The 14185-nt window shown below is 46.9% G+C and overlaps 5 protein-coding genes across 5 annotated transcripts; 2 read left to right on the top strand and 3 right to left on the bottom strand.

The window, feature by feature from the left end:
- Nucleotides 1–344: 344 nt before the first annotated feature.
- On the bottom strand, nucleotides 345–1728 carry GLAREA_03393 (CoA-dependent acyltransferase; the record flags this gene model as incomplete). The annotated part of the gene is made up of 2 exons (XM_008083646.1): nucleotides 345–1624; nucleotides 1677–1728. 2 exons carry the CDS (start codon nucleotides 1726–1728, stop codon nucleotides 345–347), a joined length of 1332 nt encoding a protein of 443 aa, XP_008081837.1.
- A 230-nt stretch (nucleotides 1729–1958) lies between these two features.
- Nucleotides 1959–3119, top strand: GLAREA_03392 (P-loop containing nucleoside triphosphate hydrolase; the record flags this gene model as incomplete). Its single annotated transcript, XM_008083645.1, has 3 exons — nucleotides 1959–2045; nucleotides 2101–2723; nucleotides 2771–3119. The coding sequence occupies 3 exons, from the start codon at nucleotides 1959–1961 to the stop codon at nucleotides 3117–3119; spliced, it is 1059 nt and encodes a 352-aa protein (XP_008081836.1).
- Nucleotides 3120–4283: 1164 nt separating this feature from the next.
- Nucleotides 4284–6191, bottom strand: GLAREA_03391 (Ribonuclease H-like protein; the record flags this gene model as incomplete). Its single annotated transcript, XM_008083644.1, has 1 exon — nucleotides 4284–6191. The coding sequence occupies one exon, from the start codon at nucleotides 6189–6191 to the stop codon at nucleotides 4284–4286; it is 1908 nt and encodes a 635-aa protein (XP_008081835.1).
- Nucleotides 6192–7490: 1299 nt separating this feature from the next.
- GLAREA_03390 (alpha/beta-Hydrolase) lies at nucleotides 7491–8938 on the top strand (the record flags this gene model as incomplete). The annotated part of the gene is made up of 3 exons (XM_008083643.1): nucleotides 7491–7546; nucleotides 7616–7916; nucleotides 7964–8938. The coding sequence occupies 3 exons, from the start codon at nucleotides 7491–7493 to the stop codon at nucleotides 8936–8938; spliced, it is 1332 nt and encodes a 443-aa protein (XP_008081834.1).
- Nucleotides 8939–9984: 1046 nt separating this feature from the next.
- On the bottom strand, nucleotides 9985–12982 carry GLAREA_03389 (F-box; the record flags this gene model as incomplete). Its single annotated transcript, XM_008083642.1, has 10 exons — nucleotides 9985–10356; nucleotides 10423–10706; nucleotides 10833–10931; nucleotides 10975–11023; nucleotides 11073–11186; nucleotides 11239–12144; nucleotides 12220–12567; nucleotides 12619–12655; nucleotides 12709–12772; nucleotides 12874–12982. The coding sequence occupies 10 exons, from the start codon at nucleotides 12980–12982 to the stop codon at nucleotides 9985–9987; spliced, it is 2382 nt and encodes a 793-aa protein (XP_008081833.1).
- Between the last annotated feature and the right edge of the window lie 1203 nt (nucleotides 12983–14185).

Raw genomic sequence — 14185 nt, 5'->3', positions numbered from 1 at the left:
GGTCCATCTAGGCTGCTGTCGAGGGCGGGGCAGGGTGAGAAGAACTGCTAACGAATCGCTCGAACAGAGACATTTTTCTTCAAGTTTGGTAAATGAGAGGAAAATGGATCAATAGAGCTGGGCCACATTCTACAGTGCTACGGACTACATGAATAGTATAATTGTACGTCAAGCATCAAAGAAGCGTTCAACTACCTAACATACATCTCATTTTTGTAAAAAGAAAATCGGTTTTCGCTGAAAGGTCCTTAAGTAAAGTCTTGACCAGTACTATGTAGGAGGCACAACGCGTACAAAATGGCAAATGGTCCAGAAACAAGTTACTTGTAAGCTCAATTTATGCACTAAACGGAATTGGATCTCCCAACAACCTCCTCCAAAACCGTCCTCACACTTCCCATAATCCCCTCCATAACCTCTCTCCCCATTCTCCCCTCCTCCCACGCAAACCCCAGACTCAACCACCCATCCCGACCCATCACAATACCTAAAGTGAAATCCCCTCCTCCCACAAACGCACTCCGATTAAAAGTGCATCTGGCCATTTCCCATTTTCCCTCGTCCCCAGGTTTAGCACGGCCAAGATTACTAACGTCGAAACCACCCTTATTCTCTCTATGTCTAAACATCTCAATCATATCCGGGATTTTTTGGAATTTCAGCACGTTGATATGTCCTTCTTTCACACCCTCCAGATGAGTTTTGATATCACTCCCCACCTTTCGCGCAGCGTCCCAATTAATTTCGCCATGGGGAAGAGAGACAGAGAAGCCGTCGTAGTATACACCGATGCTATCTCCATCTATGCCTAGGTATGGACGGAGGTTAATAGGGATGACACATTCGGTGGAGAGGGAGGGGGAAGAGCGTAATATCGCGGATGCGATAATGACTGGGAAAACAGCGCCTAGGGTTGTGGAGTGTGCTTTGCATGTTTGAAGGAGTGCGGTTGTGGTCAATGGGGAGAGGGCTAGGGACCGGAAGTTGCTGGTGCCTGGGGAAGTTGAGGTTGCGGAAGATGGCTTTGTATCTGAGCTGGATTTGGTCGGAAGAGTTGGAGGGGAACATAGGCTTTCGAGAGTTTGTGGGATAGCCGCGGGAATGGGGATGAATGTATGAGGGACAGATTCAGCTGTTGTCACTGCGTTCAGGGCCGTATGGAAGTCTCTCATGAATATCAGCGCACTGGCGCCGTCTGCTAGGGCGTGATGAAAGAACAGCGACATTGTGAACAGACGAGGGAACTGAGAGTGACTGCTGATCACAATTTTCCACTGAACCTGACGTATTGGGAATGAGACGTTGTGTTGCAATGATAGGAGCGTGTCTAATTCAACATCACTTCCAGATAAGGGATCGATAGGTGTCAGACGCTCAACAAATTTCACTACCTGTTCCAAGTCTATGGAGGGAAGACGAACGAAGTAGGGGTTGTTGGACTCTTCGTTGATGATTGTCGTGGAGAGAGTGGGATGGAGGTGAAGGAGTTTCGACACAGCTGCGAAGACGAGATGTCGGATACTTGAATCTGAAAGAGAATCACTTGAAGCAAATGTGCACGATATCCCAACAGATCTGAATAAACCAAGATGATGACGAGCGGATGAAAATTGTTCGAGTTTTCCTGGGAATGTCAGCAGAATTCAATGATTCGTAGGGGTTTAAGGGGTTCATACCTAGATAACGAAGCTTTTCAGGGAGCAAAACCTCTGGAGAAATTCGATCCATCTTGAAGCTACAACGCTGCAACTTCTGAATCTGTGTAGACTATGTAAGTTGAAGATGGAGTGACGCTGTCGTTCGACTGAAGAGGCTGACGCCTGGGCACCACTTTACACGTGATGCATGCACTTTACGCGACATCGCGTCGCGTCAACCAGCAAGCTTTCGACATCGAGTGGTACCTCTGATATCTATCTTGAGCCTCTAACTACTCTTCCCACCTAAAACCACCCACAATGGCTCTTCTAGTAGATAAACACCGTCCTAGATCCCTCGATCAATTAACCTACCACAAAGACCTCTCCGAAAGACTCCGTTCCCTCGTTCGTCACCCAAATAAAATCCCTCCCGACCCATACACACCTCTAACACCCACAGGCACAATCCGGCGACTTCCCTCACCTCCTCGTCTATGGCCCCTCGGGCGCTGGCAAAAAAACCCGCATCGTCGCAACGCTCAAAGAACTCTACGGACCCGGTGTTGAGAAAATAAAAATCGACTCGCGAGTCTTCCAAACAACCTCAAACCGAAAACTAGAATTCAACATCGTAGCCTCGGTCTACCACCTCGAAATCACGCCCTCAGACGTTGGAAACTACGATCGCGTGGTTGTCCAAGACCTGCTGAAAGAAGTAGCGCAGACGCAACAAGTCGACCAGAGCGCGAAGCAGAAGTTCAAAATCGTAGTCATAAACGAAGCGGATCATCTAACACGAGATGCACAAGCAGCGCTACGACGGACGATGGAGAAATACAGTCCTAATCTCCGATTGATATTACTAGCAAACAGCACCGCAAACATCATCGCCCCGATCCGCTCCCGAACGCTCCTCGTTCGTGTCCCCGCGCCTACAGAAGCCGAGATCTGCACCGTTCTCGCGAAGAGCGGAAAGAAAGAAGGGTTCCCCGTTGCAAGAGAGCTGGAAATGCGTATTGCGAGGGAGAGCGGAAGGAATCTACGTCGTGCGCTACTTATGTACGAAGCCGTGCATGCTCAAAAGTACGTTCCCCTTCCCCATTATCCACCCCACATCTAACATCTCCCAGCGAAAAAGTAACAAACACAACCCCAATCCCTCCCCCCGACTGGGAAGCCCTCCTCTCCGTCATCGCAGCCGAGATCTGCGCCGAGCACTCCCCCGCACGCATTCTCCAAGTACGCGCGAAACTCTATGATCTGCTCACCCATTGTATTCCGCCTACGACGATACTCAAGGTTCTAACCTTTAAACTGATACCGATGGTGGATGACAAATTGAAGGCGGAGATTATACGGTGGAGCGCGTTTTATGAACATAGGGTGCGGATGGGGACGAAGGTTATTTTTCATCTCGAGGCTTTCGTGGCGAAGTTTATGAGGGTGGTGGAGGAGTTTGAGATGGATGAGGGGTTTTAATGAGATGACGAGGGATTGAGGGATGGGATGGGATGTTCTTTGTCCAGTGTAGGCGTTTGGTAAGGAGTTGGGTTTGGGAATTCGTGTTGCATGCATGTATGGAATGAAATGAGAGGTTTTAATGTGTATGTCCGTATAAAGATATTTTCAATACCCTTTTAAACACTGCTTGTTTTTGACAGTGTTCAAATAGCTATCTCATAATCCCCACCTTTCACTCCTTGCAATACCTTCTAGGTTCTTCTCAGCGACATCAACACTTCACATCGATAAAATCACGAAGCCCAAGCTGCTGGCATAGCATCTGTAGTCTAATATTTGAAATGAGGTGAGAGATTTTCATTTGTGTATATGGAAGAAATATATGACTACATATGACGGCCTATCTCGGCGAGTCGCATGTATATTGTTTAAGGGGAGAGCTTACCTAGGTACCTAGTTTGTGTCCGTTCTCATGCTTTCAAAAAACACGGATCTTTCACATCTAGCCCACTGAGCGTGTCCATTCTTATTCAACGTCGCTGGTTTGGATAGACCATAGTGTTTGCGTAATTCACACGCGAGATATGGATGAGAATATATAGGAACGTATCTTTTAGATACACTTAAACGAAACTCTCTCACCCCCACCAGCCCAACAAAATCCGCTCTTCTTCTCATTTCCCTACAATATATAATCGTGTCCGGGATACCTTCATGTAAAACGAGACTTACATACCCCCACACAACCGACCAAACCCCAAGCGTCAGCTCCCGACTTCTCCCATACATCGTACAAGACTAAAGGAACCAGCCCTCCACATCTCTGCACGCCTCTAAAACAGTGTAACATCTAGCGAATCAATGTCTAAGATTGGATGAGACTTTATCTTGTTTAGTCGTAGGGTGGCGGCGGTATGTGGGAAGTGAGGAAGTGAGGGAGGGAGGGTGTGGGATGGAAATGTGTAGTTGGGTGCGTGGTCAATTAGTTTTGTTGTGATATACTGGTGACAGGGTTTTGTGAAGAGGTTATTTTCAAGGGGTTTGGTTCTTGGATTAAAGTCTCACTTAGTTTTGAGTTATTAGTTCACCTGAAGATACATGCCTAGAACCCAGATTCTCATACCCCCCATGTCTCTGTCCCCTTAATCATCCCTCACCCCCTCACCCCTCTCCTTTCCCCCGTCATCCACCTCCCTCACCACCCTCCGAAAACTTCACCCCATTAACACTCCACCCCCTCCTCCTTAATCCGGCCCACTCCTCCCCAACCCTCCATCGAACCAACATCCCCGCCGCATTAGCATCCTCCTTACTATCATGTTCACCCCCCTGGATGGCGCGTCCCAAATACTGCATCATCAACACTTTCAACCCGTTTCTGTACGGTAAACCCGCTTTATGCGGAAACAGCAGCGCTGTGTCGATGATCGTCGGATGTATCACTCTCGTGGCGTTGAGATCGTTTTCGAGACCGTGGCCTATGAGTGGTGTGTCAGGGGAGAGATATGAGAACAGGAGAACGCGGGCGTCGGAAATGGAGGGGAGGAGTTGAAGATTATCTGGCGGTGCGGAAGAAGAGTAGGCGGGGGCGGTGGTGTAGTCTTCTGGATGGACGCCCGAGAACCGGGTATTGAGGTCAAGAATCGCACCGACTGGTTTGACGAGAACGTCGAAGAGGGCGGTGCCGCTCGGCCAGGATGTAGCGGTTAGACGAATAAGTTCGAGGCCGTGGACTGTATACCCCATTTCGCCATCTATACAGACCGGACCATTCTCCTTCTTGCCTTTTACCTTGGGTGTCTCCACAAAATTCAGAATCGCAGCGAGACGTTTGACTTCGGTGATTTTAAAAACGTGACAGGCGGCTGTGGTACACCCAGGAGAATCACCGATGACTTCCCCGCAACAACGCCATTTCTTCTGTTTTTTGACCGTGGCATCTGTGGCCGAGGCGTCGCTCCAGAAGGGTTTGCCGTTGTGGTAGGTGCAGGTGCCTCCGGTGGCTAGGGCGCCGTCTTCGGGACGCCGAGATGGGAAGACTTGGAAGCGGGATTTGCAACGATCGCAGACTTCCCAGCCTTTGGAGGCTTCGACGCCGAGGTTTGCGGTTTGGATTTCGGAGGGGGTGGGGATGGTGTTTACGTAGCCGTGGGATTTGAGGGCTGTGGTCGGGGTGAGGAGACGGGGGAGGAAGGCTATTTCTTGGGCGGTTGTGAGACCTGTGGTGATTTCTTTTGGCTTTTCGGTGGGTTTGGGTTTTGAGAGGGTAGATGCTTCTTGAAGTGCTTTGGCTTTAGCAAGGTCGGATTGACGTTCAGTTTTCCATTGGGATACTGTCATTCGTTTGTAGAGAAGGACCTTATTTTTCACTAGGTTGGAGTAGACAGTCGGTTGTAAAGCTGCTTCCTCTTCCAAATCTAATGCCATGGTTATAACGGCTTGCTCAGAGAGCACGAGTGACTCCTCATCGTGGTTTGCGTCTTTATTTAATTCAGCATTCAGACGTTTTAGCTGCTCATGAAGAGCCCGTAAAAGGCGGAATCTCATATCATGAGCGGCCGGAGCTTGTTTGAGAGGACGAGGGTTTAGACCTTCCTTCTTTACGACGGCTTTGGCAGGTGGTTTTGTTGCGGCGGATGGCCTTGTTGGGGTAGATGTTGGGCTCGTGCTCGTTGTGCGTGACCCAGAAATGTTTGTTTGTTGTTTGACTGGTATAGCTTTTCCATCTTCAATCTTCCTCCGTATTGGAGGTGGAGATACTGATCGAGTTAAAGAATCCGATGGCCGCTTCCCTTTGGTCGGTGCAGCATCTTTGCGTGGTTCGTTTGTTACACGGATACCAGTGAAAGCTGCAGGTTTGACGGCTTCCCGTGGTGAAGACCGCAAATCGTCTTTCTCATTATCCAGTTTCTGTCTTTTGCTGCTTCTTTCCGATACTCCCCCATCTGCTTGAATTCTCGAAGAGCCTTTGATTCCCGTTGCGAGTGGAGAGAATGAACTTTTTGGATGCGCAAATATGCACCTTGGAAGTACACATGTCTCTTCGTATGGACATTGAATTTCAGAGAACAAGCCTTTGGATTTGAACATGACTGAGGAATACTAGCGCTAGCACTTTTGGGTAGCAATAGTCCAAATCAAATGCCCCATGCCACCTTTATGGGACCTGTTGTAAGATATAACACTTTGCCGGTGTAGGTCTTGCTGTTGTGTTGATTCTGGCCACGAAGGTCGTTGTTTGCGGCGTGACCTCAGGATGTCGAACACCCAGTTTGTGTGTGCAACAATCTATTCAGTATCTGCTGGAATCTGACATGAATTGACAACAATCAAGCCACCAGAAGCATAGATGTAGCTGGACGGGTGACTTACATTCGTTGTCACGTGTACGTGTGAGAGGTTGTCGTCGTGTTTGTGAAAACGTGAGGTGAGGTGAAATTGTCAAAGCGCAAATGACGACTTTCCTTTGTCGTCAAAAGCGATCCTCTTCCAGTCCAGATCGGATATTTCGATGGTTTTAATTTCCTCTCTCCGCCATTCAAAGCTTGACGCGACTGCAATATTAAGTGTCTCGATGAAAATGGGTCACTGGGGAAAGTCCATACAGCAGTGTTGGGTTTGGCTGGATTCGAGCTCCCTGTTCCCGGTGGTGGCACGAATGCTGTGAAGCAGAAAGACGCATCTTTCAAACTGGTGGATCTACTGACTGCAGTTCCTTCTCTCTGCCTCTCCTTATGATTTCATGTTATCTTGGATTATCGCATTTCATATTCGCATTCGCACTCGCACTCGCACATCTGCGACACCATCCGTCCAACGTCGTCCGTACAGCGAGAATGTTTGTTGGTGGCTTCTCCGTCAGAGTCTCCTTATCTGTGTGACCCTGGAAAATCACACAGATGTCACAGAGAAACATGTGCTGAAGATGGGGACACGGACGACGTCTCCATAGATAAGGAATGTTGCGGATTTTCTGTATTTTACTCCTCTCTCTTTTCTCTCTTCTCTACATCTTTTCTTAATCATCTTCAATATTTTTCGCATTCGGCAAGGCTGAATGCGACAAAGCATCTGGACGTCATTCACACGCTACATAACCCTGTACATCCACTGGGCCAGAGCAATCGCCAGCACCCTGTGACCCTTCAAGCTTCGAGCCGGCTGTTTACGATCTTCTATGCCAATAAGACGCTGCATTCGTGGCCCTACGACTCAGCCTTGCAAGGTCCGAACCTCCGTCAAAGTCCGGAACGGCATTTTCACAGGTGATCGGAGGGTTGGTCTCGCCGGACGTGCGAGGCAACCTTCTATCACCACTTATAACGTCTGGCCGCATTGCTTCCCTTCTCAGTTCAATCCCTTGATAGGGCTTTCCTTTTGTCTGAAGTTATGGATCATAATGGTACAAGTCAAGAGGCAGAGCACCTTTGCGTGCTTGTTCATGGGTATGTTTCTGCCCCTCCACCTGCTTGTTGGCGCATTCGAAGAATAGTTCCATGCTAACAATTGTGCAGATTATGGGGGAATCCGAATCATCTCGAGGTGATGGCCAAGACTTTACGACAGAAATACCCAGCGGAGCAGTTACATATCCTCGTCCCCAAAGGAAACAGCGGAAACTTTACATATGATGGCATCGAGGTTGGTGGCGAGCGCGTTTGCTACGAAATCGAAGACGAGATAGAAACGTTGAAGAATAGAGGCCAGCAAATAAAGCGGATCTCTTTTGTGGGATATTCCCTGGGAGGATTGGTTGCTCGATATGCTGTCGGCTTGCTCGATTCTAGAGGAGTGTTTGATAATATTGAGCCAGTGGTAGGTAACACAACTCCCAGGAACCTCCGTCATACTAATTATTTTAGAACTTTAGTACGTTTGCAAGCCCTCATTTAGGCGTCAGGACACCTTTGCGCGGATGGCATAACCATATATGGAATGTTCTCGGGGCTCGTATGCTTTCCGCTTCAGGTCGCCAATTGTTCACAATAGACAAATTTCGAGATACAGGAAAACCACTTTTAGAAGTCCTCGCGGATTCAGATTCGATCTTTATCAAAGGTCTAGCGAAATTCAAACGAAGAACTTTATACGCAAACATCATCAACGATCGAAGCGCCGTTTACTACACCACTGGAATCGCAAAACAAGACCCGTTTGTGAATCTAGGAAAGATCAAATTAAATTACCTAGAAGGATACAGCGATGTTATCCTCGACCCCCGCCAACCTGTCGCACCCCTCGATTCAGAAGAACCCCAATTCTCAATCTACGAACGAGTTCTCAAAAGCAGCCAAACCACATTTGGCCGTCTCCCCTTCTTCCTCGCCATCATTTTCCTCCTTCCCATAGGCATCGCCGCGTTCACCATCAACGCTGGCATCCAATCCTTCCGCAGCACCCGCCGAATCAAACTCTACGAACGCGGTCTCGCCGGCATCGAACCAGGAAATTACCGCGTCCCTCTCCTCTTTAGCGGGATGCGCGACGCGGTCGAAGGCGCTTTCGAAGGGCTAAACAGCTCACAAAGTAACGAATACCTAGTCGAAGGAACCGAAGAAGAATCAGCTCCAGACTCACCAAGTTCGAAATCTTCTTCTCACGAGTCGATGGAGAAGGGTAATGAGAATAGACCGCATGATCCGCCGACCTTGGCCTTAGCACCTTATCAATTCAGGATGGTACAGGCGCTTGATAGTGTCGGCTGGCGGAAGTATCCGGTGCATATTCATAAGGTGATGCATAGTCATGCGGCTATCATCGTGAGGAGTGATCGAAAGGGGTTTGAGGAGGGCAAAGTGGTGTTGAGACATTGGTTGGATGAGGAGTTTATTATTTGAGGAAGTATAGATTTTTAGATGGGGATGAGGAGTTGAAGATGGATAGGATGGATCAGTATATCTGGGGTTTAGCGACGGACTCGGCGTTTCATGGGGCATTGTTATGGTGCATTCTGGGTGTTTTGTTTTTGCTTTGTATTAGATATCTTGGGGTTGAATTTAGATGTTATGTATACAAGAGCTTTCAGTTATTGCAACTCTACCAGTAACGTGTGTATATTCTTACCAAATACCATCTGAAATATCACATCATCACCGCTGATCCCAGCTCTTGTTATCATCCACTTCATCTCGAGGTTGTAGCTTCGAGGATGTGGGGGTGTCTTGCTGGGTTGTAGGTTTGGCTTGGCGTGTCTGGGGTTTCGTATGTAGAGGGGGGAGTGGGTGGTGAGGTTGGTGATGAGGTTTTTGTTGGACTTGAGAGATTTGATGAGTTATGGGTTGATGCTTGAATGCTGTGGATGGATTTATTCAACGGTAAGTGGTATGTTATGTTGTTGTTTGAGGAGCGGTGAGGAGGATGTGGGTAAATCGTGTCTTGAAATGGAGGGGAGAGGGTAATGGGTGGGTGGAGGATGTGTTTTCAGGGAAAGGTGTGTTTTTGCAATTGTGGGGAGGTTTTTGTGATTGGGGTATGTACTTGACCAGGAACCGTAGATTTCTAATAAGGCACAATATAGGTGAAAGATGAGAGGCTCTCGGTGCTCGAGAGGTTGACGAGACAGTCTGCGTACGAGGGAAGAAGAGGAATTCGAGAAACAAAAGTTGGTGTGTACTAATTGTGCGATTGTCTTTTTTACTTTGAGGAGAATAGTATATACGAGTGGTGCACCTAGCTAAATCATAGCATGGAACAAGCTTTATATCGGTAATTCTGGGATGGTGTTTCCCGCACTTAATCGGATAGAGAGGAACATGAAAATCAGCTTGGATCAGAAGATCGTTGTGTTTTAGAATTGGGGTTGATGGTCTTTGATCAGTGTACTGTATTTCAGGAAAAGAAAATTAAAAAAAAACACATTTTTCTTCTTCAAACACCTACAAAGCTACCTACATCCACCAGCATCAGCTATCCTCTTCCTCCCCTCACCAAACCTTCCCCTCCCCCCTCCTCCCCTCCCACTCCCCTCCCCCGTCAACGCCAAATCCTGCTCCCCACCACTGACCCACCTTCCCCCCTCCATCCTCCCAATACTAAACGTCGTCCCATCACCTATCTTCCCCGCCTCCCCTTCCCCCCCAAACACCGAAATAGACGTACATTTCGCGTGTACATCCGGCATATGGTTCGCGCCGTGGAAGTAGCCCCAGGTGCCGTAGATGCCGGCGACGAAACCGTTGATGGGGGCGGTGTAGGTTGTGTGCGCGTTTTTTTGGGTGTGCCCGAAGAATGCGGTGCGGGAGAGGGAGGTGGTGATCTAAGCTGTTAGAAGGGGGAAGAGGAAATATGCGAGAGGGGGAATAGGAGGGGATGGTGGACGTACTTTTATAGCTTGTGGTAGCGCATTCATGCCTATACTCACACTTACGATTCTCTCTCCCCCGGGACCATCGATATCGAACCTCTTTCTTGGGGGGTCAGAGCCATGTGGTTTCATTCGACTTGCACCGATTGTTTGTTCGGTGCCGTCGACGTAATGGAAGGTTAGATCGCGGAGCTGAGGATCGCCTGAGATGCCGGTTATCTTTTTGAGATCGGTGAAGGATTCGCCTAGGATGAGGTATTGAGCTGGGATGGTGTCGAGAGAACGGGCGGCGGTCCAGTAGCCTTTCAGGAGTTAGCATATGAATATTTGTATGTTTCAACAGGAAAGAGGAGTGTCTAAGGATGAAACTCTTTCGCAGCTGCTTAGAGTAGGAGCTTAGAAGGGAGAATAAAGGAACCGTCACATACCTGTGTTGTAGGGGCTTACGGTGAGAGATTGAGGTGGAAGTGTGGGTGTCCAGAGGGTTTTGGTACGGGTTGTTGGTTGGGAGGGGGTGTGGGTTGAGTCTGTGGGTGTTAGAGTGTTTTTGGGTGGGGAGGGAGATTGTACATTTATCTTGGTTGCAGATCAAGAGTCCTAATCTTTGGATTGGGCCGTCCTGTATTTCCTTAGATCAAGCCACGAACAATGCCATAGAGATAACGTACTTTTCCTTTCTCCCCAGTGAAACCTGTAAAAGTCATTTTTCCGTCAATTTCCAAGAGTCGTCGTGCGCCATCTTGGGTACCAACTTCTAGGATCGTCTGGTCTTTTAGGTGGATCTGATCTGTTTCAATATTTTGAGTGCAGAAATAGAATTATAGGAAGACTTACTGTCATACCACAAATTCCTACTTTGGCATCCTTGTCCAAGCAGTGGGAATTACTCAACACAAGCTCGATGTTCGCCACCCAAGTATCTTTAGGAATAATAACCGACTCTTGTATGTCGCTTGTATCCCCAAACACTTCTTTGTTGGTGTTCCCATCCATACTAATGCTCGCCCCGACTAATATTCCATCCTCCTGAAAATATAGGTTTAATATTTTCTCCACATTGAGTTCTTCCCAAGATTTCAAGAAACAAGTTCTTAAGCCAACCGCCCCCTTCTGCGTAGGAAAAGCAACGAGTGTTGTCACCGACGAGATACTATTTTGCTCAATCTCTCCCTCATCGCCACTGTGCCTCCTCTTCACCTCTTCCAGATACACCTCAGCCAGTTGTTCGCAAGTCTGCCAAATTCTTCTCCGATTCGCCAAACCAAAGACCATAGGATGGTCTAGTTGAGTAGCCGAAGAGGTGTCTGATGTATGTTGAACATTCTTATACTGGTTAGGGGCAAAGCATTGACGGCGAAATTCGTTATAAATCGAGCACCAATTCATCTCCTTTTCTGGTGTAGGGAGATCCCAGAGCCAGGGCATATCAAGAAGAAGCTTCCGTTTCCAAAAGCTTTGATATCTATGCAATGAATTGTTAGAAATACCGGAAAGTGCAAAATTCCGGAGGTCGTCGTATGGCAGATATAGCAAAATCTCGTGCAAAACCTCAGCTGTAAGTCCGTTAAAAGGAGATGCCTGCATTATGAGATTGGCATTTGCTGTAGCTGGCTTGATATCGGTCTTGCTTTGCAAAGCTTGATTTTTGTCGGAATCTGAGATTAACCCGAAATTGTTTCCCGTCTTCAAAATGTCCATAAATTCTTGGATTTTTAGAGAGTACGGATTCGCCAGCCAAGGCTTTATTTTTACGCATTAGTTACTTTCTTTCTAGAATCTAGGATCAAAGGGGTTACTCGCCTCATCTCCCTGTACTTTCCACCAATATTGATCTTCGGCAGAATGATTCAATTCTCTGTAGTTGAGTGAAAGAGCATGACCATATGGTGGATGCAGCCCTTTCATTACCTGCCACAATGCTTCTCTTTCGATTATTTGGGTACCTAAAGATGGCCACGATGTTTTGCCATATGTATGGAAGGCTACCACCTGAACGAAGAGTTCATAACATGGCATATGAAAAGGAACAGCAAAAGGATCATCTGGAGAAATGCTTTCATCAGGATATACCGTGATATTTATCATTTCTGATGGATCCGGATCCAAGCTCGAGTCAGACTGTGGAACGTTGGGATCCTGCCCTCGAACAACATCTACGGAACCCTAATGCAACGATTAACAAAACTGGATTTTGGTGTAGATGGGAAACAATACATATTCCTGACCGTTTCCAACTCCAGTTATGAAACACCTGTCATCAAATTCAATACTTAGCGCCTTGTATACGTCTTCGTCTAGACTTACTTATCACTCGCAAAGCTTGCCGGGTTGAATCCAAACACTCGAACTGCGTCTAACCACTCCAACTCTAAAAACAGAAGCTACGTCAGCATAGCGACTATATTCTATCACAGCTTTCACAGCAACTAAAAGGGAGAAACAAGAAAAAATGTAAAGTTCGCAACGTACCTTCAGAAGATATGACACTTCTGTCGTAACCGTCGTCCTCGGCACCAAAAGGATCGTATATCCCAAATGGTCCACAACAGAACGCGCAATTGACATCCCAACCACCCATTATTTCTGCTTTCCGAATAAGACTTTATCTGTCTTATATACAATGAGCAAAAAGAAGAGAAATATAAACGAGATTTGGGAACGTCAGGAAAGATAGGTCTCGTGACGTTTCACGCAATGTCGCCACCAATGCTTCCTTTTCGAACTTGGGATGAGAAAAGAAAGTAGAGAGAATCAAGAGAAGATGTCAGCGATACCTTAAATGTTAAATTGACTCCCAGTGCAAGATGCACTGATCTCGATGGTTTGAGGTGAGTAAATGATGAAATTGTGCCGCCCCCTTGTGGCTATCAAAAACCCAAGGCAGCATCACGTGTTTATCCACATAGGCTTGGATACTCCAGTTTTCCCCTCATCTTGCCTAAAAATACGAAGTAGTGCGAAAACATAAAATTAGGCAGAGTGGTTAGTTGCAATTTCATCTTTTCTGACGCGAGGTTGTCGGGGTTGGTGTGCTAAGTGCAGGTTTGCCACTTCAAGGTCAAGTCCAGTTTCACATGCTCTGCCTTGAGTTGTAAGAGAATTTACACAAATTAAAATACCTGAGATTGTTAGACACATTTATACTCTGTAGGATTCTTAGGGATACATCTCCAAAAAAGGAAAACAATAAAAAGCCTCGCCTTCCTTGCTACTATTCCACGAAATAATCTTCTTTCTCGCTTTATTACCTCATTTCTTGGGCATATTCTTAAAATTTATGTACAATATCCGACGAGTCTTGATTCGAAACACCATCAATTAACGAATGTAATTAACGAATGTAAAGTAGGCTAGTATAAATTCTTGTTTATTGTGAATACTTTTCAACTATTAAACGAATTGAACAGTGAGTGTTCGGAATGAGGGATGGTATTTCTTAAGCCAGGGTGGAATACAAGCCTGGATGAATTTCTGAAATTTGATAGCATGGAATGAAAACGTGCTGCTGAAATGGGGACTATCTGGTGACCTCTTGGGTTTATCTCTTCGTTGCGGAATTCGGCCCCAAATGGGAGATAACATTCACCGTTTCGATAGCATAAGTCTTATAAAAGTTTAGAATGGGGATGTGATCGATTGATAAGAGAAGCCATCCTTATGACTCCCATACACTCTTTCCTCAAAAATCGATACAACTCTAATTTCCAACAACCTTGATGCAATCTTCGATCCATCCTCTCCAATAACCACTCGACTCGTCGAAACAACACCAGTCGCCGAA

This window comes from Glarea lozoyensis (assembly GCF_000409485.1).
Source record: "Glarea lozoyensis ATCC 20868 chromosome Unknown GLAREA2, whole genome shotgun sequence".
Taxonomy (NCBI): Eukaryota; Fungi; Ascomycota; class Leotiomycetes; order Helotiales; family Helotiaceae; genus Glarea; species Glarea lozoyensis.
Note: the sequence above shows the minus strand (reverse complement) of the source record. Positions and strands in the feature narration are given on the sequence as shown.